A 22843-nucleotide genomic window follows, 5' to 3' on the forward strand; every position below is an offset into this window, starting at 1 on the left:
GGATTCCGGCGAGAGGCGGCGTTTGGGGGTTGGGGACAACAGTGTTTAGGATCAGATTAGCAACCGTTTGATCCGATTCAAATGGTCCAGATATAAACGGAGACGTAGGAAATGAGTTTTGCTGCCAGACAAAAGGGCCAGGCCCACTAGAGAAACTCGATCAAAAATTAAGACGATCAAAAAGTCTTATAATATAAAACAGGAGAAATTATCCAATTTGTTTCATGGGCTTCTCCACCGCAAAATTTGGCCCAGCAGAGAAAGCTGTGTTACTATTTTTTTTTTAAACAAACAAACTTTGACAGAGGAAATCCAGCTTCCTTGTATTGATGGGTTGCTAGGATCTGTTATTTGAATTGACAGCAAACATGAACTTGAAGATCTTGAAGCGTAGTCTCAAGAGATTCTAGCATTGAATTGTCAAGTCAGAAAACATCATATACATAACCAAGAGAGGCCCAAAAGATCTATAGCTCGTCGCCACTATGTTCAATCGAATCCACAGCTAAGCCATATTCTGCGCTACGTGTTCTTCGTCGAAGGGTGATTTGATTGGTTCATCTTGCTCTTGCACAAGCATCCATCTGGAGGTCGTGATCGACTTGATCCTCTTGCTCCGATGCGTAATGCAATCATCTGTCCCTGCTTAATAGTAGAGCAGATGTGCGTAGGGAGACAGGCAGTGCTGGTCCTGCCACGGGCTGCGCAGCTGCGTCAGGAACGGCTCCTGCAGCCAGTCCATCACTCCGTGGCTCGCCGGAAGCTGCAGGTTCGGCAGCTGGCTCGCCGCCGGGAGCTGTAGGCTGGACAGGCTCGCCGCCGCCGCTTGCGTCATGGACGTCGCCGACGCCACCGTGACCGTGACGTCTGCTTCCTCCTTCTTGGCTTCCCTTGGTGCACCGCCGTTCTTGCTGCTGTGGCCGGACGGCGCCGGCGACGACGACGACGAGGGGATCAGGTAGCCGCTGTCGTGCACGTCGTCCGACGAGAAGTACTCGTCGCCGGTGGAGGGTGAGGCGTCATGGACGAGATACGCTCTCGCCGTGTAGTCTCCCTGGCTTGATCGCCTCTGCATCTCTTCCATTGCAGAGGCTCTCTGCTCCAGCTCCTTCAGTGGTGTGGCCTTCCGGTATATCTTGCAGAGCACCATGTCCTCCTGCAGCCAACCACGTCGTGAGAAAAAAAAAATCACACCAATCTGAATTCTACGTCCTGGAGTAAATTTACATGCAAAATGGTAAAATTCAAGCTAGTCAACTCCCAAGTCAACCGTGTCAATTCTGAATTCTTAATGCCCTAGCGCGTTTTCGTGGAATATCTACATCATTGACACAGTAAGTCTCCTAGGAAAACGACTACATTTCACGCCAATTTCACACAAAAAAACAGCCAAGTTGATGAGAACGAGACTCAAAAGATCCCCTGCAAATAATAATAATACCCTAACATACTTACATAATCATTTTCTTGAGTTTTTTATCCTCCTTAAAAAAATATTTAAGATACCGATATCTTAATTACACTGTAACTCGATGTACTTAAATTTTTTATACTAAAAAAATATGATAACTCGGCATATTTTTTTGAGAATGTTAAAAAAGCTCTCGTTTTTACTTCATCTTCGTTTCCTATCATTTTGTGACAAGTTTATGGATTCAGCAATATGAACACTCCAACTGATCATGTTCTTATTAACTGCGAAGAGAGTATTACCTTGGGAGGCGGCGGCGCGGCGTGGCCGGCGCCGTAGTCGGGGAGGCGGTACTCGTTCATGACCCAGTCCGTCTTGGTGCCGCGCGGCGCGCGCCCCTGGTAGAAGACGAGCGTCTTCTTCAGCCCGATCACCCGCTTCGGGTCGCCGGAGCTCCGGATCGCCCTGTCCGACCCCGTCGCCTTCCAGAACCCGCGCTGCGTCGTCCGGTTCGGCCGCCCGCCGTTCCCGGCCTTCCGGTCACGCGGCACGAAGAAGTACCACTCCCTCTCCCCGATCTTCGCCATGCCTGCACATTTTCACGGCAAACGTCGTCATCGATCCGATCATCTCATCCAGGCAGCTCAAGCGCACACGCACTGCCGCCGTTCTTGCTGAACTCTCTCACTGCGTCACTGTACATGTGTTCGACTGTTCGTGTTACCTGGGAGGTCCCAGGGGTCGTGGCGGTAGATGTTGAGGGTGCCGATGATGTCGAACTGGAGCTTCTTGCCGAGGGCGACGCGGGAGAGGTAGAAGTCGAGGAGCTCCTCCTCCGTGGGGTGGAACCGGAAACCCGGGAGGTCCTGATCCACTTCCATGGACGTCCCAGCCACCGCCGCCATTGGTAAGTGCTCGATCTCTCAGCCACTCTGCACCTCGCTGCTTGGGCTTACCTATCTTGGTTTCTACCGGAGACGCTGGATGATGGTGGTGGATGCGGAGGCAGCTAGTAGCTTATATAATAGCGACAAGGCGTCGCATTTTTTGTATAGTTTAACGCGGTTTGCTGAAGAAAACCGGTCGCAATTTCTGAACACTTGTGACAACGACCAGTGCGGTCTAAGTGCTAGTAGCTCAGTAATTAAAAAGAAGACTGGGCGGCTTAACTGTAAATTTTAATAACTGACTTTTGAGGGCTTTGGTAATTTGTTACTTGTTAGTGTGCATTAAGAGACTTGTCAGATCACATAAATTGACTCTTTTTCCTCGTCTGGAACATATGGCTTATTCCTTTGTGCTGTGCTGAATATTTATGAGTTAGTACTTACTACTCTCCAATTTGGCTATTGGGTTAAAGAGTTTTCCTACGGTTTACCACCCTTATCTTTTTCTTTCGTTTATCTTATAAGTTAAAATTTAAATTTTTTAATCTTAAATTTAAAGTTAATTTTTTATTTCTTTATGTATTTTATTTTTTAGTCTTTGACTTTTAGTACATGTTTACGCCAATAACTTGTTCTGAAACAATTATGTGTTGCGGACTATAAACGTGCTCCTCTACCACTTGATTAAAAGACCGTTCAAAATTTTCGCGATTCGCGTAAAGAGATTGATTGTTACTTATGGGTTTCTAAACGTTGGACAACCAAGGAGAAATTTGGTGTCAAATAATTAAGAGGGAATAATAAGCGCGTTGAGAATTGAACATGGGACTTATTGAAACCATACACTTCTTGCCACTGCACTAGCAAGTGCATCATATCACCCGAGAATACCATTTCTTAACATATTGAAGCTAATGACTATGAGCTCATCTAAGTGTGGAATTAAACATGTGACCTATGTATGTAACAATCATATCTTAATTAGCAGTTCTCCGGTTACATACTTATTTATAGGGTACGTCTAGTGATCAAATATTTAAAAATTTTAATTCCATCGATCAAATTCGTTCACTACCATTAGATAATAATCTGAAGGCATACACGCAAGGTAAAAAAGATCTCATACACGTCCTCCCCCAGTCCTCATACATTGCGTGCGTGTTTCACAGAAGAACAAAAAATCAAACGTTTGATCAATAGCAAAAGTACTATTTATTTAACATTACTAGTCTAAATTTAATCCGTTGTACTTTTAGCAGCGGCTCCTCCATAAAACTTATATAGGATTCTACCGTGAAAATTTTCAAAAAGGTACACAGTCCATATACTTATTAATTCCATGTAGTAAGCTCCAACTTTGTCATCAGATCATCATATAATGAAATCGCGCCAAGTTAAATAGAATGATATAGCATTGCATGGTCTTATTAGGCGATTACAAATTGTTCAGCCTCTCGAAACCGTGACCAGACTAGATCATATACGATGTCCACATCAATGGAATATTGGACTTGGTATAAGCTTGTCGGATAGGGATTGCGACCATTTCCAAAATTAAAGATGTCATTGTCATGCACTACATTCTTCTGTGTATCTATTTGCGATCCCGCGCTAACTATAATGTAGTTATACAGTTCAATGAAAGTAATACGAAACCTTAATTTATTCCATCTCAAGAAAAGGAAGAAGAGAGAGTAACACTTCATTCATCTTGCAATATTATTCCCGGAAAGGCGGCCAGATCTCATTTTATTTGCACACTTCTTTTTACTAAATGGTGCGCACTACATGCTCTTTGTCAGGCTAGTTTGTTAGGAAAAAAACTCTCGAGTTGTTTGTAGTGTTACAAATTTTATTTATACACCTCATCTTTTCGCTTATGATTATGCATATAAGCTAAAAATTTAAATTTTTAACTTTCAATTTGAAGTTGATTTTGAAGTTTTTCACCAAAGTTTATTTTTCAGTCTTAGCTTTTAGATCACCAAAAATAGGTATATAAAAGTTTCATTCATAATTATTTTTTTTAAATATGTCGTTTGAATTTTTTCATTCAAAAAACAAAGAATTGCCCCCATAGTGTTTGGAAAGTTGCAGAGGATTCAGGGTACGCTTGAAAAGGGTCATGAAGCCCAATGTAGATGTGTAAAAATTAAGTATAGTTACCCGTTACCATCAGATTGCCAATGCCATATTACTTTTTTTCATTTGACTCTTTTTTGAGGTAAGATCACAGCAGTCATAACTTTTAAACATGCAGTCTAGAATACTTTTCTTTTCAATGGGAAGAAAAACGACTATAGAGATTATCTGTTGATCAGGCATCCCTGAGGACCCTGGTGTGAACTCGAACCAAGGAATGGTGAACAGGAAGAACAACAAGTGTTTTAGTCAGTTCCGTGCTTTACCACTGACTCGATGGAAGTGCCGTATCCAGGCTATTTTTATGGGCGGTTCAATTTATATATTTTTAAGTTATCATAAATATAACATATATTAGAAATATAAAGTTGACCAAAAATGTAATTCTGTACTCTCTCCGTTTCTCCGTTTCATGTAAAATATTTGACTTTTTAGTGCAATGTTTGACCATTTATCTTATTTAAAAAATTATAGAAATATAATTTATTTTGCTTGTAACTTACTTTATTATCAAAAGAACTTTAAGCACGACTTAACAATTTTTATATTAATCCTAAATTTTTAAATAAGACGAATGATCAAACGTTATAACTAAAAATCAAACGTATTACATTATAAAACGAAGATAGTATATGGTAATAAATATAGGCTTCTAACTTCCCGAGGTGGAAAACAAACCAGGTAACGAGGGTATTCCCAACCCAATGACTAGGATGTTGTCTATAGCATTAAATAAGTTATTACATAGGATAAAAAATGGCGTGGCAAGTGAATAAATGAGGAAAGAAAATAAATACAAGACATGGTTTCTACACAACATCTAAGATATCATGTGAGATAAGTAGCATTAAATTTAAGTGTGGAATAGTGGTGTTTGTATTGGAAGAGTAGTGTTCTTGATGATGGGAAGTTTATAAAAACTATATCTAGTGTTATGGGTTAGGAATGCCCTGATGTTTCCAGGTTTTTTCATTTTATCCTTTGCTTTTTACCTTGGTTTCTTACCGGAGACCAGAGACTTCAATTTCAAGCAAAAGACTAGTACTGTACCATGGATGCTTGAAACAATTACAGTCAATTCACTCCCTATGTTTGCAATTTGTAAATACGTGGAGGATCATAATAACATGCACACGGCTATCACTTTTTAAAAAGGAAAAAATACAAAGAATATGCTTTTTATATCATGTCATATTGGTGGGTTTTCTTTTTTTTTTCAATTTCCTTTCAGCAAGAGTTTCTATATGTTTCCACGATCTTTTTTATTGAACTAAGTTTCATATGATTTTCTTTTGTTCCTAACATGATACCCAGTATGTTTATTTTTGGTGAGTGGAAATTGAGATAAGAAAACTGTGTACAAAAAAACTGAATATTTCATTTGGAAACACAGAAATCTTGGCCAGATTCTACATATTTTTTTAGATAAAAGGCTTGAAAGCCCTGGTTTTACCGAAAGCAGATATAATTCTACATAAATTAAACTCACCCTTGTAAAGTTCCCAGAAAATTTCCTGCGTTCCAAAGAGAGGTGATTAGGCATTAATCGGAGGCTAGTCATTATAGGCTCGATTGGGAAACCCCAGCGACTAGTATCCACTATCCACTAGACATGAAATTTTTCCAGCCTCATTTCGACCTTTGCTAAGCTAGGTGTGTGGCTGCCTTTCGCCTTTTGGTCCTCTTGACCGACTTTGAACAAAGACTTCATGCATTTTCATCATGAAAAGGACTAGTGTGACGAACCTAACGGAATTCCTTTGTGGACCAACCAATAGCTTGTATTTTTCTCACTACTTCGTGTTGTCAGCAACGTTACACGCATTCGGTCGTGACAAATACATGTGGAACAAAACTCAGTTTCCTACTAGCTAGGGTCCGATCACACCTGACATGAGGAAAAACAGTTGAACAATCTTCCTCATAAAACAATCAGAGTTCCTGAAGGAGAAGTAATGGTAACTTAACTTGTGTAGACCAGATACAAACAGAAGACTCCACGTTGATTGGTTTCAAAGTTCATCAAGAAAACTAGAAATGTAAAGAGAATTCCAACAATATGAAAACATGCATCGCAGTAGTTTCTAGAGTAATCAAACGGATCAACGTTTATCTAGTTACAAACAGTTCAGTAGTGACCAAACATGAGACCATGTCCTAATTAACGAAGCACTGATACATTTTCTGCGGTTTGGCAAAGAAAAATGCGGTGTTTAGTTTGGCCTCAAGTGTCATACTAGTATTATTTTCCCGTTGAAACTAAATCTGAAGGTTGCATCACACTAACAGACCGTCAAGCGCCGTACCTCTATTCTCTCGTTCTTTCCTTGACTGATTCAAATGAACTGTGCCTCTACAAACAAACAAATAAACAGAGTATGAATTCCAAGCATCTAGCCACTCACCCATCACAGAAAACCAAGAGCTTGAATTCCAAATCCATGACCATCAAGTTATATCCTTTGATGCATTCACACATTGCAGTACCTCATTTAGTTCATGTTCTTTTAGGCAGTATTCTTTTCAGCTTACCGAGGAGCTACGACCTTATATTTTGTGAACATGTTTTTCAAAGTGCTAACAGTATGGTTTTCTTTTTAAAATCTACTATATAGAATTTTTCTTTAAAATATCATATATATATATATATATATATATATCTAATTTTAAGTTTTTAACCATCTACCACTTTTTTTTTTGCTACGGAGCTTTAGCCAACCTCAGAAGCAGTGAAGGGAACACTGCCTTAACTCATTCACTGGATTATTGCCAAAGATTATTTATTCAATGCCTAAAAAAATACGTTTTGTAAAAATAATCTTCAACCAGGTTCGTTAGACTTTTTTTTTTCCTAACAATCAGTCTCAAACGGAAATTGGAACAAACAAATTTCATACTAGTAGGATTTTCGTACAATTCGAACCAACGACAAGGGACATTGCCAATTGCAATTGTATTTGCAAGTTGTTCGGTATTACTCCATGCATGTACCCTGATTGACTGGACAACAGAAATTAAGTCACGTCAGGTTCAGCGCTCTTTGTTACTACAGCAGTATACACGAGGGGTGATGGTTTGTTTTTATAAAAAAAGCAAACAACGTATATGTAAATAAAAAATAATTTATAAATAAAATATATATGTATATATTTTCAGTAATGTAAAAAGTCAAGATTAAAAAATAAATTTCGATAAAAGAAAATTTTTAAAATTAATTTAAAACAAAGATTAAAAATTAAAATTTAAGCTTCTATGGATAAGCAAAAACGTGGAGTGTGCAACTACCAAAGACCGTCTGCGAGTGGACTACTCCGCGTGAGAGTGAGTAGGCCGGGCGCCATCACGAACTGCAGCTAGTGTATCGTGCATGGCTGTGCTTGATTTCCATCTGCATGATTGCATGCCCGGTTGTCCACCCTCTGAAACGGGGAACAAAGACAGTAGCCACAGACTTCTCGTCAACGCAAAGACGACTTCAAGTTGAGTCGTCCACCGAGAAGTACACCTCGCCTGCGTCATCAACTGGCTCGAGCATGGTAAGGGGTTATTTAGATGGGGCTAAATTTTTAGCCTCATGTCACATCGGATATTTGATACTAATTTGAAGTATTAAATAAAGACTAATAAAAAAATTGAGTGGTAATCTGCGGGACGAATTTTTTAAGCCTAATTAATCCATAATTAAAGCATGTTTACTGAGTAGCATCATATAGGCTAATCATAAATTAATTAGGCTCATTAAATTCGTCTCATGAATTAGCCTAATATTATAGATGAATTTTATTAATACTCTACGTTTACTTATATATAATAAGCATATAAATATTCGATGGCAAAATAGACTACAAATAAAAATAAGTCCCTTATCCCCACCTAATCTATCCAGGAGAAGCGGTTTAGTACGGTGGGGATTTTTCAATAGCCTCCTCGTGGAGTCATGGCCTCATGGGCAGACAGGTTAAAATACTTTGGCACATCTCTGCAAGTGCCCCATTGCTACAGTGCCCCATTGCTACAGTGCAAGTGCCCCATTGCTACGGCCCGTACGAAATAAAGGTGCTTTGGACGCGTAGCGCCGTAGCCTGTTGGCTTCGTCGCGAACCGTTTCGTTCGTAAGGATGCTGGGAATCAAGTCAATCAACCATGATGACGTATAATTGTATAGCCACAGGGATAGGAACGGCCGCGTTCATTTGTGGGATGGGGAGGATTCGTTATCTGACGTGAAAAACATAGTAATAGATTAGTATATAATTAATTAATTATTAAAAAATTATAAAATAGATTAATATGATTTTTAAAATAACTTTTCTATAAAAATTTTACAAAAAATACACCGTTTACTAGTTCAAAAAACGTACGAGTAGAAAATAAGGAGGTAACATAACTTACCCCCTTTACCCCCTGCCGGCGAACGCGGCCTAGGAGTGGCAAACTAGCAACTACTAACTCCAGTGGGAAGAGTACTTAACATCACCTCAAACCAGCAGTTTCGGAGAAACTTCCCCAATAGAAGCTTTGCTTGATCCCAGATTCCCAGTGCAACGGCCGGGAATTTTGCAATAGCTTATGATTTTTGGGGTTTTATAGAACATAGCAAATAATATTTGTAAATAAAAAATAATTTATGAATAAAAGATTTACATATGTATTTTAAACGATTTAAAAGCCAATCCAAGAAATAAACTTAAGTGAAAAAAACTCTTAAAATCAACTTCAAATTTAATATTAAAAATTTACATTATCATATAAATACAAGCATAGGATTTAAAAAAAAAAAGACAAGACGCCGGCGTTCTGCTCCGGCCGCTCGACGGTGCCATTACGAGAAAGAGGAAACTGCTTCAGCTGGTGACGTGGTATGTGGCTGCTGCCTACACCGTGCTTTGCAGCTTTAGGTGAATTCGGATGGCTAGTAGCCAACGGCTCCGGGCGCCGGCCGCGCTTGAGACCGGTGTGAGTTGCCGGGATAGCCGCCGACAACAGCCACGTACCGCGCCGCGCGTCACGCCACGAAGCACCGACCTGCCCCGCCCTGCTCGCCGAGCGCTCCACGCGCGGCACAGCGCCGCAGTGCCCCGCAACACGTGTATCACCCACGGCGCAGCGCCGGAATAGTAATCAAGCCTGCACGCTAACGTTCGCGATGCTTCGTACCAACACATTGACCGTCGTCGAATCGAAGGCCAGAGAAAGTATTTAACCAAGCCCGAACTGCAGCCCCTCACCGTGAGTCCGTCACGAGGTCACTGCATCAGTCGCTCAGTTAACAGGGAGCAAAGCAATGGAGAAGCTGGCGCCGACCATGAAGAAGGCAATGGAGGACACGGAGGAGAAGCCCAAGGTGCCGTCGAGCGACCCGGGGCTCGCCGAACTCGTCGCCGGCGAGCAGCCGCAGCTGCAGCGGGAGCACCAGCCGCCCAACATCTCCGAGATGAAGCCGCTCACGCGGGAGGCGTACGGCGGCGGGATGTACGCCAACGAGGGGCGGAGGGACCTCGCACGGCCGCGCGCCAGCGCCACCCAGAGCGCCGACGGCCCCGAGGAGGCTACCATCAGGCCCCAGCACACGCCGCCGCCGTCCACCGGCGACCGCGACCTCGACATCACCGGCCAGTCCTACATCCAGTAGCTCTATACACGTGTCCGTGTAGTCAGGCAGTTCGGCCCGGAACAAGATATGTAAATAGAGGCCTTGTTAACGAGTAACGAATAAATGTGAAGCTTTCTTGTTCTAATTGGGCCCAATAACACTACCGGCGACCGCAGATTGTTACTCTTGGCCTGGTAACGCTTCGCTAACAGGCTTTCTTTTCACGTTACCCGTGGGCTGATATGGCCATGGATCGTAGAATTTTCCGGGGACCGGACGACAACGTCTGGCACGTAAAGACAACGTTCTCTGGAAAACGTTCTTCTAAAACAAAACCTTTCCGTTCTAGAAAACTTTAGATATGTAAATTATAAAGAACATTTTTAATATAAAATCTATAAATAAAAATTAATGGATCGAGAATGCCTTTGTATGCGAATGACAAACCGAACTTGCTGCATTGTTGGTGGTGAAAAAATGATACGGAGTATACCTAAGATCAACGAGATGCTGCCCCTTTTCCGCGACAACGACTTAAGCTGCTGCCGTGGCAGAGGCCGGCCGCTGCACAGCCAAGCGTAGATAGCCTCCAAAAATCTCGACGGTCAATGCTTATCCACCGGCGGCGAGACACCACGAAACCCCATCCAAAGCCCCGGGGAGGAAGGAGACATGTTCCACGGCGGCACCGGCCGCGCTCAGCCACGAGTTACCCCGACACCTGGGCGGTGGGCGCGCGCTTTGTGGTGGGAGCCGGTCGTCTCCACTGTCGCTGGCGGGTGACGTGGACGATCTGTGGCCGCGGGGGAGGTTCGCTTTTTCACGTAGCCATTTTCAGGACGAGCTGGTCTGATCCTGATCGGGTTCAGCTAGCCGCCTGACTGGTCGCCACGTGGGACGAGGGCGGGCGCCTTTTGTCCACATGTTGTGGCTTCGCGTGGAGCCACGTAAGATAGCAGAGCATGTGATTTTTGTGATCAGACGTGTACTCCTCATTAGTACTGTAGCAGTGACGAGAGGAGAATGCCTAGTTGTTACTTTGAGATCTACGTCTCTACTTTTGGACTTACGTACGAGTATTCGTCATATCCAAACTTTTATACAAATTTGTAAAATCACAATTAATTCTGAAAGTTTTTAATAATAAATCAAGTTATAAAACAATTAATAATTATATAATATTATAATATGAATGTTTAAATATAAATTTAAAAATCAATGATGTTAAATAAAAAATAAAAAGAGTATACAGGGACTAGTGTTGCTTAACAATTTTATCTTCGCTAGTATGCGTGAGACACCAGCACCGCAAGACATGGGACGAGGTCTTCTAGTAGCAGTTGTCATAAACAAATTGATCCGGCGTCTTGGGATTCCATCATCGATGTCACTCTGTATAACCAGAGAAAATATGAACTGTTACAAACGAAATGTTGAATTGATGATGATGAACTGCTTTTTTTTATTTATTTCCTTTTAACACAAGGAGATACTAAGCCGCTGGTGAGTCGGTGCGGCTTGTTGGGCCGGGCCGACCGTGCGGCTCCCAGACAACCCATCACGCATGCCACAAGCGCAGCACACCGTGGCATCCTTGCGGTGGGCCCACATCGTATCCCCTCCTGATTACTACCAATCTGGACTCCCACCGACAAGCGGGACCCACCAGCATCCGTCGTCCTCTTTCTCTTTCCTTCGCCCAGCCCCATGCTCTTCTTCCTCCTCCGCCTCGCCACTCCTCTCCTCCTCCTCCACCTGCAAAGATCTCCCACCCCTAAACAAAATCCAAATAAGAAGCCCTCGAAAAAGGTGAGCTCATTTCTGTCCCCCTCGTTTCCGCGAGCGGAATCGCCATCAATCGCTCTCGCTGTGGTTCGGATGATGCCCGCGGTCTCCCTCTGCCCCACCGCCCCTTTTAAACCCTCCCCCTCGCCGCCTCCGGGCTTCCACCGCCGCCGCCGCAACTGAGAGCCAGTGCCCCGCCCCGCCCCGCCGCCTCCTCGGTCCCCCGCAACCCTTGGCCGTGGCATGAGAAGATGGCCGCGTGCTCCAGGGGGCTCGCGGCGCCGCCGTTCGATCTGACCGCGAGGGGGGCGGCGCACGCACACTGGCCGTGGCCGTGCCCCGCCCCGCGACGCCGCGCGATCCGGTGCTGCTGCCGCGCGCAGCAGGAGCCGCGGAGGCGCCCCGCCAAGGCGGCGGCGGTCGCGCCGGAGCGCGCCGAGGAGTGGCGCATCGACGGGAACAAACTCGCCGCTGCCGCCCGGGGCAGGCGGCGCGCCGGCCTCACCGCAATGCCGTCACTCCCCTTCCCTTCTCCTCGGTACGTGGGCGGTGGGTCGTCAGTTAAACATGACCATGACCCATTTTTCTGCTGTATCTATCCACTCAGGCTTCGCATTTGCCACTTACAATAACAAGTTGTCTAATCATTCCAACATATGTATTGTTGTCCTCTTTTTGCTGATTGCGTAGTGACAAGTTAATGTGCCAATGCTTTCAACATACGCTTTATATAGTGTGATAAATCCTACCTTTCAGCTGTTGTACCAATAATGCTCTTTGTTTAGAGAATGATTTATGATGCTAGACCTTTTTTTTCACTAGTATAGTTCTAGAAGGCAAACAAAGCAACAGGATTTCTATCCGCGGTGCACGCCAAGAGGGCCGGCTCCTCAATCCCGTGATACTCCGCCAAAGAGAGGTATGTTCCTTGCTGACACTTGCAAAATTTGGCATAGGCATAGTGTATCCTAAAAGGAAACACCTGAACCTGTAGTTCCAAGTGCGTTTTTCAGCTTTTGCTAAGAAAATGCATGTGTTTCTTTTCCACCTGCCTTATAGACACTGGTATTGCTAGTGAGAAGGAATGGGGAATCAACCTTCTGGATGAAGCAGTCAAGGAGTCTGGGACAAATGAAGATGGAAGCACCTGGTACAGGGAGAGTGGAGAAGATCTTGGTGATAATGGGTACAGGTGTCGCTGGGCTAGGATGGGAGGACAGAGTCATGATGGTACAACTGAATGGAAAGAGACGGTACATACTTGGTGTTTTATTTGTAACTGATAATATTATAGTTTTAGGTACAAATTACCAAGTTTTATACCTTTGTATGTTGCACCTGAGTTAAAATTCCGCACTGAAAACTCCAGATTTTCTTATGAGAAGGATCTAGAAAAGATTTCCTGGATGTAAATGATTTCTTTATGTAATTTTCCTGTCAAGCACCTTTGATGCTAATGAGCTGTTATTAATGCTCGCAGCATTAGTTTGTTAGAATCAAAGATATGTCTGCCATCCTGCAAGTTGTTTCATTTTGGTTCCAATAGCTCTAGTATGCACTCTACAGTAGTTCCAACTTGCATTTTTTTACTTGACTGAGACTGGGGTTTTGGAATTCTACCCCCTAGGATTTCATGGGCCATATCTAACTCTTTCAGCACGTTAATCAATGATGGCCAGAATTATTGGGTTGCTGACAAATTTTTTTTCTAACAAGTCTCAATAATTTGTTGTGTGGCAGTGGTGGGAGAAAAGTGATTGGACTGGATATAAGGAGCTAGGTATGAAAATATTCTTTATAATGAAGGCACTAGTAACAATTGGTCTTTAAAGTTTGTTGTTAAATTTCCCAGCGAGTCAGTTAATTTTGTTATGATGTTATCTATTGTGCCTTTTCCATTTCCATATTTGATCAGTTGTCATTGAATTATCACAAATTTCACATATTAGGTGCGGAGAAATCTGGGAAGAATGGTGAGGGTGACTCTTGGTGGGAGAAATGGAAAGAAGTTCTTTATCAAGATGAATGGAGGTAAATTATTGGCATGCTGCATGCAGATTTTTGTTGTCTATTTGTAGCAATTCTGTTCTATATATCCTAGTATCAATTTATATTAGAAATTTAGCACACTATTGACTGTTCTTACACAGACATGGTTATCCACTACTCCACTTCAAGTTTCTGGATTTTTTGACATGTGACACGGGCACCAACTATCGATGAGCTTGCATCATTTTCTTATTCCTCTTGTTGACGATCCGTTTGATTAAAGTGCTTTTGTTTGAAGGGAACTTGCTGTTTGAACTCAACTGCTTTAGGCTTGTTCAGGGTCAGAACAATAATGGTCAAGAAATACAATGACATTAGCTCTTCTGCGGACAGGACTTTCACCACACGAGCATGCCATGAAAGTCACAGTTTTGATCAACAAATTGTCTTGTTTAGAAAGCAGCTCTAAACTCACTCTGCACCAGATGTATTCTGATTTGGTGTTCTCATGGTCATAATCATCCGTACTTTTGAACAAAAGTTTTGAATTCTCTTAAAGATGGGAAAATGAAAAGAAATTAATTAACAAACGACCATTTAGTACAGCATTGCAAACTGTAATTTATAACATGGTTTACATTGCGTAAACAGCAATCTTGCAAGAATAGAGAGGAGCGCTGAAAAGCAAGCAAAATCAGGAGCAGAAAATGCTGGGTGGTATGAAAAATGGTGAGCGAGAGTTATCTCAGGTTTTTGTTTAGATTTGGTTGCAATTGTTATTTGTTTGAACTGTTGATGTTTCTTTCCTAGGTGGGAAAAATATGATGCCAAAGGCTGGACAGAAAAAGGTGCTCATAAGTATGGGAGATTAAATGAACAGTCTTGGTGGGAGAGGTGGGGTGAACATTATGATGGCCGAGGTTTTGTATTGAAATGGTGAGCCTATATATCTTATGCTATTTTGCTGTCTGTGATTATACTGTACTGTAGTTTCTTCAAGCACTATGCAATATGCTTTACATTGTATCACTACATGCTATATATTTCATATGCTGTAGATAGTTACCTAAATTCGTAATATATGGTTGTACATCATATTTGAGACTCAAATTCTTTTATTTTTCACATTTGCTTTGTTGGCCTGTTTAATCATGACAGTTACATTTGATATATGGGAACCACTGAAAATCATTGGTATTACAGGACAGACAAGTGGGCCGAGACAGACTTAGGCACCAAATGGGGGGACAAATGGGAAGAGAAATTCTTTGCTGGAATTGGTTCTCGACAAGGGGAGACATGGCATGTATCCCCTGGCGGAGATCGTAAGTTTCATATATAGATGCACATCATCCATACCAGGCATAAATGCTAGCACCTTTGAACTTTGATGCTTACAATTTTTTTTGCCTGATGCATTAGCTGAAATTTACACTGGGGCAATCTATTGAAAACTTTGTTGGATACTTTGTTATCTAACATGTTTATTTTATATATGAACTGTATGTACTTTCTGCATGCTCTGCTTTAGAAATTGGATCCTGTTTATTGCATTGTCAAATATGTGTGCTACTAGTCCTATGATTTATCTGATTTCTAATTGCCAACCACTTATCTGATTTGATGCTTTCAGGGTGGTCAAGAACTTGGGGAGAAGAGCACTTCGGTAATGGGTATGTGCCATGATGGTGCTGATCTTGCGTTTAGGCTGACTGACACTTGACATTAATAAATAATTCCAAACCACATGGGCTTGTCCTTTTTAAAGATCATTCTGCTATGGTTCTTGCAGCGATAGTTTTCTTAGGTGCCGTTCTCTTGTATTTCAGGAAAGTTCATAAATACGGGAAGAGCACAACTGGCGAGAGCTGGGATTTAGTAGTTGATGAGGAGACGTACTACGAGTAAGATTATGTTTATGTTTTTTTGGCAGCCTCATCTTTTCCTTTTTATTTATGCTTATAAGTCAAAATTTGAATTTTCAACCTTAATTTAAAGTAGATTTTGGAGGTTTCATCAGTTTATTTTTTTCAGCCTTGACTCTTAGATCGCTAAGAACGTATATATAAAAATTTTGTTCATAAAATATTTTTCATTTGCAAATATACCGTTTGACCCTGGGTGTTCTCCGACGAGTGGCGACTTTGGAGCAATTTCAGATTTATAATTTGTTACCAAAGTTAAGGCTCATCGATCTGTGCATTGTCAATTAGGGCGGAGCCTCATTACGGATGGGCTGATGTTGTCGGAGATTCAACACAACTGTTGTCGATACAACCTGTCGATAGGCCACCTGGAGTGTACCCGACAATTGACTTCAGCGCCTCATCTCCACCGTCGGATGATCCACCAGGACCAGGCATGCCTCCTCCGCCTCTGGAATGAGTCATTACCCAAATGAAAAGCTTTCTTCCTGTCTAGCTTCCAATTTTGCCTGTGAGGGGAACATTCTTTGTAGAAAGGGGATCAAGCGCAGCATTGCGTTCATTGGTTCATTCATTCTTTCGCATGTTTTCCTTCCGCGGCCTTAGCGTTTTATCTGTTTCGACTGTTGTTTCATCAATTAGGCGAAATAATCAATGGCTCGCGATCATATTGCCCTTGTGCTTATCCATGTGCTCTTCTTTTTCTCTCTTTTTTTTCATAAAAGATCCGCATAAATAACGGAGGAGAAAGCTACTCCCATTGATATGCACGCGTTTGAGCTTTGCCTTGCGATGTGGACGCCTCTGTTTTGCCTGTCGGTTTGTGTGGTGCAGAGGCGTCTACTTCCCCGTGTTGCTCGCCATTTTGCTCGCATCCAGCTCCAGCCTGTCTGTCGTGCTTGTCTTTGAGTAGTCTGCCGTCGGACGAGGCTACTCGTGTTCAGACTTGGGACTTGGAAAGTTGGAAGTCCACATTGGCCCCTTGTGTTATGAAACGATTAATCTGACTTGCCCTGCCGGAGTCTTTGCGTTTTCTCTGCTGTGTCTCTTGCAAAGTTGCGGGAACTGATGGTTGACGGAGTCAAGCTCCCCATCAATACGGCATTTTACTTGCATTGCTAGCCTTTGAAGTCAACATTTCTTGGATTAATGTTTGATTTCAATGAGCTTGATCTCCAGAGCAGATTTAAACCACTCAATTCCACACAAGTTGTTCACCATTTTTCTACCATGGACTTATCTGATTTTATACTACTACAATTTTTATAGCTATTTAATGATATGAACAAATAAATTAACTACTACAAAACTAAAATTTTGCTTTAGAACACTACTAAAATCCACGCAGATATGCTTTTACAAACATATCGTTTAGGAGCTTAAAAAATATGACAAACAAAAAAAATGATCAACATCTTCTTAGAGCCAATTAATAGCAAAATTTGTAGTATTGTCAACTAATAGCTCTAAAAACTAACCTATCATGTCATTAATATATGATACATATTTTTGTTAGAGAATATATTGTAACTGGCTATAAATATAGTGTTATATTTTGTTTTCCTTCGCCAGCTCATAGATGCGTCGTGTTAATTTTTATGGCCCACTTGTAATTGTGCTCTGATAAGCAATCGAATAAGGACGGGGTGGGCCCAGCGACCCACACTGCGACCATTTAAGCTGCTCTAGAGCAGCCGGGCCAGGCAGGCCACCTCCTCCTCCCGAGTCAACGCAACAGTCAAACAAACACTGCACTCCCATTCCCACCTCCCAACGCTCTCGAGCTTTCACAGCCATGGCGTCGCTCCGAGCCGGCCGCCTGGCCGCGCCGGCCGCCGCTGCCCTCCTCCTCCTCGTCCTCCTCGCCGCCCCCGCCCCCGCCTCCGCCACCAACTTCACCTGCCACGCACCGGCGGCCACCACCTGCCAGTCCGCCATCCTCTACACCGCCCCCAACGCCACCACCTACGCCGAGCTCGTCGCCCGCTTCAACACCACCGCCCTCCCCGACCTCCTCGGCGCCAACGACCTCCCCGAGACCACGCCTCCCAGCGCCTCCATCCCCGCCAAGTCCACCGTGCGCATCCCCTTCCGCTGCCGCTGCGACGGCAGCGTCGGCCAGTCGGACCACCACCCCATCTACGTCGTCCAGCCGCTGGACTTCCTCGACGCCATCGCGCGCAACGTGTTCAACACCTTCGTCACCTTCCAGGAGATCGCCACCGCGAACAACATCTCCGATCCCAACAAGATTAATATCAACCAGACGCTGTGGATTCCGCTGCCCTGCAGCTGCGACAAGGTGGACGACTCTGACGTGACGCACCTCGCCTACAGCGTCGCCAGCGGCGACTCCACGGCGGGGATCGCCGCCAAGTACGGCGTCACGGAGTCGACGCTTCTTACCATCAATAAGATCGAAGATCCCAAGAAATTGCAGATGGGACAGATTCTAGATGTCCCGCTCCCTGGTATGTGCCTTGCTGCTAATATGGTTCTTACAGCTCAGAATTTTTATGTTCACAGTCAATTTTCTCGGTAGACTATAGTCGTTCTACACAAGAAGACACTTCAATTAGTTAATCATATTACTACCTGCATGGTTGACTGGGACTCTGGGAGACTGAAGATTAATTGTGTTGTGCTCTTTAGTTTGTGCATAGTAAACTTAGGTTAGGTATGGTAAATTATGCGTATTATGCTGGTAATATATTGCTAGGATTCAGTGAGATTTACAATGAACTTAGGCTATGGTCCCCTTGCATGGTGGAACTCATCAGAATCAGAATATCAAGTCATGACTAGGAAAGTTGCTCTCAACAAAAGATAGCTGCACATGCTCCAATTGTTCAGAGATTGAAGCCACTTTCCACGGAACTCCACTAGCGCAAGAGTAGGAAGCCACCAAATCCAATCCCAATGCTGAAGAATTTAAGCTTTAGAGCTTCAATTCCTGCACTCTTTGGACTTGTATGATTAGTTAGCTGTTGCTATCACCGGACAAACTATCTGACTTTGTGGTCTAAAATTATGAATAAATCACCTAGTAGGCTAGTACCAGTCCACAAAGTTGACCCTCTCTAATCACAAGGTTTCAAGATATACTAGTAGTACTATATCGGATGGATCTTGATGTTTATCATTTACTTCAGTAAAAATTTTCCATATAGATGACAATTACCTAGAACTGGTACTGACTTCTCGTGGGAAACTTATGTCCTCAGTTTGCCATTCGTCGATCAGTGATAACTCAGCTGATCACAATCTGATGCTCCTCCCAAATGGCACTTACGCGTTCACCGCAGGAAACTGCATCCGTTGCAGCTGCAGTGCAAGCACCAACCAGTACGCTCCCCTATTTCCCTTTGTACTAAGTTATTTCTGATCAAGCAGTAGCCATAGAATTGACATTTCTTTTCATGTGTCAACCAGGCTAAACTGCACGGCAGTGCAGCACAATGGATGCCCCTCTGTTCCACAGTGCGGTGGAACGCTTAAGCTTGGTGACACAAATGGCACTGGTTGTGGATCAACAACGTGCGCCTACACTGGTTACTCCAACAGTCCACTCACTATACAAACCAGTCTTGAAACTAACCAGACAAAAACCTGCCAGAGTAAGTTTAGTTTAGCCTGCAAACCTGTGCAAACTTGGAGTCTCTGGGTTTGTTTGATTATGAGAAATAGCAGGTTTCTAATAGTTGATTTTGCAGAAGGAGGATCTGGGAGGTCGCAGTTCGCCGGGTCCATGTGGAGGATGTCTGTTATCTCCTTCCACATGGTGTTGATCATTATCTGCTTCCTTTGATGCTGAATACTACCGCAACTCTAGATGGTACATTTCAAAGAGTTCTATAACAGTATGTGATTGTTGTCGTAACTTAGAAATTTGAGTTCACTCTGTTCTTTAGAGAATGATTGCACTGGTACAGTTGCTTGAATAAAACATTGATGTATGGGAATATGGGATTTGCATCTGAAAATGAATATTCATTGGATAGGGTTATCTGAAATAAAAAGATCCCATGTGTTTTGTCATAGAGGCAACATGGATATGTAATGTACTCCATCCGTTTCATGTTATAAGATATTTTGACCCTTTTAGATCATTAATGGATTAATAAATATGTTTTATATATATATATATATATATATTTATTTATTTATCTTAATCAGCACCCATATAAATTTAAAGAGAATCAAAACATCTTATAATATGAAATAAAAAAATATCTAAAGTATGAATGCACTGCTGACCTTCCATGATGGTGCAACATTTCAAGCCTTACACAAGCAAATTGGCAAATTTTCTTATTCTTATGCTTATAAGCCAACATTTTAATTTTTATTTGAAGTTAATTTTGAAGTTTTTTTTAGCAAAATTTATTTTTTAGTCTTGGCTTTTAAATCGCTAAAAAATCGTATATAAAAATTTTATTTATAAATTATTTTTTATTTGTAAACATGTCGTTTGGCTTTTCAATCACCCCGTGTATACTAGCACCGACGATTCATGTAAGTGCATCCTATATGATGCTGCACTTGACATGGTTTTAACACGGACTTTATACACTATCCGTCGTCTTCCCAAACATCGCGTTATCATGAATCGGGTGTTTTATGGGGTCTTCAGAATTTATCTTATAGATTCTTCGGGATGCAGTAATTTTACATAATTTTTATAAAAAACAATTCAATCCTTGTAATTTTCGTTTGAAAATCCTCCGGTACCGAATAAGCCTGCAGGACACTGTCATCTTGGCAACAAAACCTAACGCAGCCACCATCCTACAGTTTTGCTTTGCGTTGCATCGGTATGCTTCCCATGGCCCTGGCCTTCTCCCGGAGCAGGAACTTCTGCGTCTTCCCCGTCGATGTCTTGGGCAGGCCGCCGAACACCACCGTCCTCGGCGCCATGTAGTGTGGCAGCCGCGCACGGCAGAAGGCGATGATGTCGTCGGCGGTGGCGCTTACCCCGTCCTTCAGCGTGACGAACGCGCACGCCGTCTCGCCCCAGTGGTCGTCCGGCCTCGCCACCACCGCCGCGTCGAACACGGCGTGGTGGCCGAACAGCACCGACTCCACCTCGATCGAGCTGATGTTCTCGCCGCCCGATATGATGATGTCCTTCGCGCGGTCCTTGAGCTGGATGTACCCGTCGGGGTGCCGCACGCCGAGGTCGCCCGTGCGCAGCCAGCCGCCGCGCATGGCCTCCTCCGTCGCCGCCGCGTCCTTGTAGTACCCGCTCATGACCGTGTTGCCGCGGAGCATGACCTCGCCGACGGCGCGCCCGTCGGATGGCATGCTCGCCATGGTCACCGGGTCCTTGATGTCAATGTCTTGCAACAGCTGGTGCTGCACTCCCTGGAGCGCCTTGATCCGCGCGCGCTCGCCGAGCGGCAGCGCGTCCCACTCGGGTCTCCACACGCACTTCGTCGCCGGCCCGTACGTCTCGGTGAGCCCGTACCCGTGCGCGACATTGAAACCGAGCTCCTCCATCTTGGCCAGCACCTGCGGAGGCGGCGGCGCGCCGCCCGTCGAGATGAGGACCTTCCTCGGCAGCGGCTTCCTCTCCGACGCCGGCGCGTTCACGATCATATTGAGCACCGTGGGCGCGCCGCCCATGTTGGTCACCCCGTAGCGAACGATCTGCTCGAAGATGACCTTGGGCACAACGTTCCTGATGCAGATGTTCGTCCCGCCCTGCGCCGCCGTCGCCCACACCATGCACCACCCGTTGCAGTGGAACATGGGCACGGTCCAGAGGTACACCGGCATCTGCATCATGTCGTTGCAGAGCAACGAGGCCAGCGAGTTCAGGTACGCGCCGCGGTGGCTGTAGATGACGCCCTTGGGCCTCGACGTCGTCCCCGACGTGTAGTTCAGCGATATCGGGTCGCACTCGTCGGCCGGCCACCTGATCTGGAAGCCGCGCGGCGCGCCCCTCAGAAGCGCCTCGTACTCTAGCCCTCCGCGGCCGCCGCCGCCGCCGCTGTCGCCGCTGTCGGAGATCGCGACGACGTGAGGAAGGTTGGCTTTGGCATCGGCGAGCAGCCTCAGGGCGTCGTGCGCGACGGCGAGGAACTGCGACTCGACGAGGAAAACCTTGGCCTCCGAGTGCCTAAGAAGGACGGACACCATGGCCGCGTCGTGCCGGGTGTTGAGCGTGCACAGCACCCCGCCGGTCATCGGCACGCTGAAGTGCAACTCGTACATCGCCGGTATGTTCGCCGCGATGACCGCAACCTGATCGGCAGCGTTTCGCATGTAGAGTTAGATTCACAACTTACAAACACAGGAAAGCTCACCGAGGCATCAAGCTCTGGTCACTCACCACGTCCCGGCGGCCGACGCCGAGGCCCGCGAGCGCGGACGCCCCAGCCAAGCACCGTTCCCGCGTCTCGCGCCACGAGTACTCCCTGCCGCCGGAGACGACGGCCGTTCGGTCGCCGAACACGACGGCGGCGCGCTCCAAGAAGCTCAGCGGCGTCAGCGGCGCGTAGTTTGCATCACTCAGCATGGAGCCTTCCATGACAGCTCGTGTAATCGTGCTTTTCACGGGATCGATTTTGCACAGCACTTAGGCTCTCTGAAGAACAATTATGCGCAAGTGCAACTAATGCAATCCAACCGATCGTGTAGTACTGTTCTTGGTGGAGACTAACCAAGCAGATTACCAACATTAACCCTTCCCAGTCTTTCGATTTTGTTGTGCAGTTGAGCCGGTCATCTTTCGCGTGCACTAATTAATTGGAAGAGTGATGTGTGCATTATAGTACTTCAACTCCGTTAGATTAAGACGAAATGCAGGAGGTGTGAGAATATGCACATCACGGGCCACGCTATCATTAGTATCATATCATGCTAGTGGAATTAGTTTTTGGAGAGCACTGGCCCCGTTTAGTTTCTAAAAATTTTCATCCCAAAACATTACATCAAATCTTTGAACACCTAAATAGAGTATTAAACATATATAAATCAAAAAAGTAATTACACAGTTATGTGATAAATTGTGAGACAAATCTTTTGAGCCTAATTAGTATATGATTAATCATAAGTACTACAGTACCCATGCTAGCCGTGAAATTCGTTTTTTTATTCTGTCTAAAAA

At 44.3% G+C, this 22843-nt stretch overlaps 4 protein-coding genes across 4 annotated transcripts; 2 read left to right on the plus strand and 2 right to left on the minus strand.

The window, feature by feature from the left end:
- Positions 1–391: 391 nt before the first annotated feature.
- Positions 392–2382, minus strand: LOC102709718 (NAC domain-containing protein 22). The gene is made up of 3 exons (XM_040522300.1): positions 2136–2382; positions 1714–2000; positions 392–1156 (listed from the first exon to the last, which is right to left on the minus strand). Exons 1-3 carry the CDS (start codon positions 2314–2316, stop codon positions 647–649), a joined length of 978 nt encoding a protein of 325 aa, XP_040378234.1. The 5' UTR covers positions 2317–2382; the 3' UTR covers positions 392–646.
- Positions 2383–9688: 7306 nt separating this feature from the next.
- On the plus strand, positions 9689–10172 carry LOC102710000. Its single transcript, XM_006649280.2, has one exon. It carries the CDS (start codon positions 9725–9727, stop codon positions 10070–10072), a length of 348 nt encoding a protein of 115 aa, XP_006649343.1. The 5' UTR covers positions 9689–9724; the 3' UTR covers positions 10073–10172.
- A 103-nt stretch (positions 10173–10275) lies between these two features.
- On the plus strand, positions 10276–19838 carry LOC102701804. The gene is made up of 16 exons (XM_040522756.1): positions 10276–10351; positions 12070–12356; positions 12641–12737; positions 12878–13071; positions 13559–13598; positions 13768–13849; positions 14459–14536; positions 14618–14743; positions 15011–15132; positions 15441–15480; positions 15637–15711; positions 16021–16181; positions 17373–18203; positions 18957–19077; positions 19165–19349; positions 19446–19838. The coding sequence occupies exons 1-16, from the start codon at positions 10276–10278 to the stop codon at positions 19538–19540; spliced, it is 2610 nt and encodes an 869-aa protein (XP_040378690.1). The 3' UTR covers positions 19541–19838.
- Positions 19839–20473: 635 nt separating this feature from the next.
- On the minus strand, positions 20474–22463 carry LOC102710566 (probable acyl-activating enzyme 1, peroxisomal). Its single transcript, XM_040522222.1, has 2 exons — positions 22067–22463; positions 20474–21978 (listed from the first exon to the last, which is right to left on the minus strand). The coding sequence occupies exons 1-2, from the start codon at positions 22262–22264 to the stop codon at positions 20521–20523; spliced, it is 1656 nt and encodes a 551-aa protein (XP_040378156.1). The 5' UTR covers positions 22265–22463; the 3' UTR covers positions 20474–20520.
- Between the last annotated feature and the right edge of the window lie 380 nt (positions 22464–22843).

Source organism: Oryza brachyantha, chromosome 3, assembly GCF_000231095.2.
Source record: "Oryza brachyantha chromosome 3, ObraRS2, whole genome shotgun sequence".
NCBI classification, from domain to species: Eukaryota; Viridiplantae; Streptophyta; class Magnoliopsida; order Poales; family Poaceae; genus Oryza; species Oryza brachyantha.

What these genes read in the sequence shown, in the direction of transcription:
- LOC102710566 (XM_040522222.1), bottom strand. Translation starts at nt 22,264, where the DNA reads ATGGAAGGCTCCATGCTGAGTGATGCAAACTACGCGCCGCTGACGCCG. An exon ending in GCGTCGGCCGCCGGGACGTG is followed by an intron (nt 21,979 to 22,066) that starts GTGAGTGACCAG and finishes GCTGCCGATCAG; the next exon opens with GTTGCGGTCATCGCGGCGAA.
- LOC102701804 (XM_040522756.1), top strand. Translation starts at nt 10,276, where the DNA reads ATGGCCATGGATCGTAGAATTTTCCGGGGACCGGACGACAACGTCTGG. An exon ending in CAACTGAATGGAAAGAGACG is followed by an intron (nt 13,072 to 13,558) that starts GTACATACTTGG and finishes GTTGTGTGGCAG; the next exon opens with TGGTGGGAGAAAAGTGATTG. An exon ending in TCTAGATGTCCCGCTCCCTG is followed by an intron (nt 18,204 to 18,956) that starts GTATGTGCCTTG and finishes TTATGTCCTCAG; the next exon opens with TTTGCCATTCGTCGATCAGT.
- LOC102709718 (XM_040522300.1), bottom strand. Translation starts at nt 2,316, where the DNA reads ATGGCGGCGGTGGCTGGGACGTCCATGGAAGTGGATCAGGACCTCCCG. An exon ending in CGACCCCTGGGACCTCCCAG is followed by an intron (nt 2,001 to 2,135) that starts GTAACACGAACA and finishes GAAAATGTGCAG; the next exon opens with GCATGGCGAAGATCGGGGAG. An exon ending in CCGCGCCGCCGCCTCCCAAG is followed by an intron (nt 1,157 to 1,713) that starts GTAATACTCTCT and finishes GGTTGGCTGCAG; the next exon opens with GAGGACATGGTGCTCTGCAA.
- LOC102710000 (XM_006649280.2), top strand. Translation starts at nt 9,725, where the DNA reads ATGGAGAAGCTGGCGCCGACCATGAAGAAGGCAATGGAGGACACGGAG.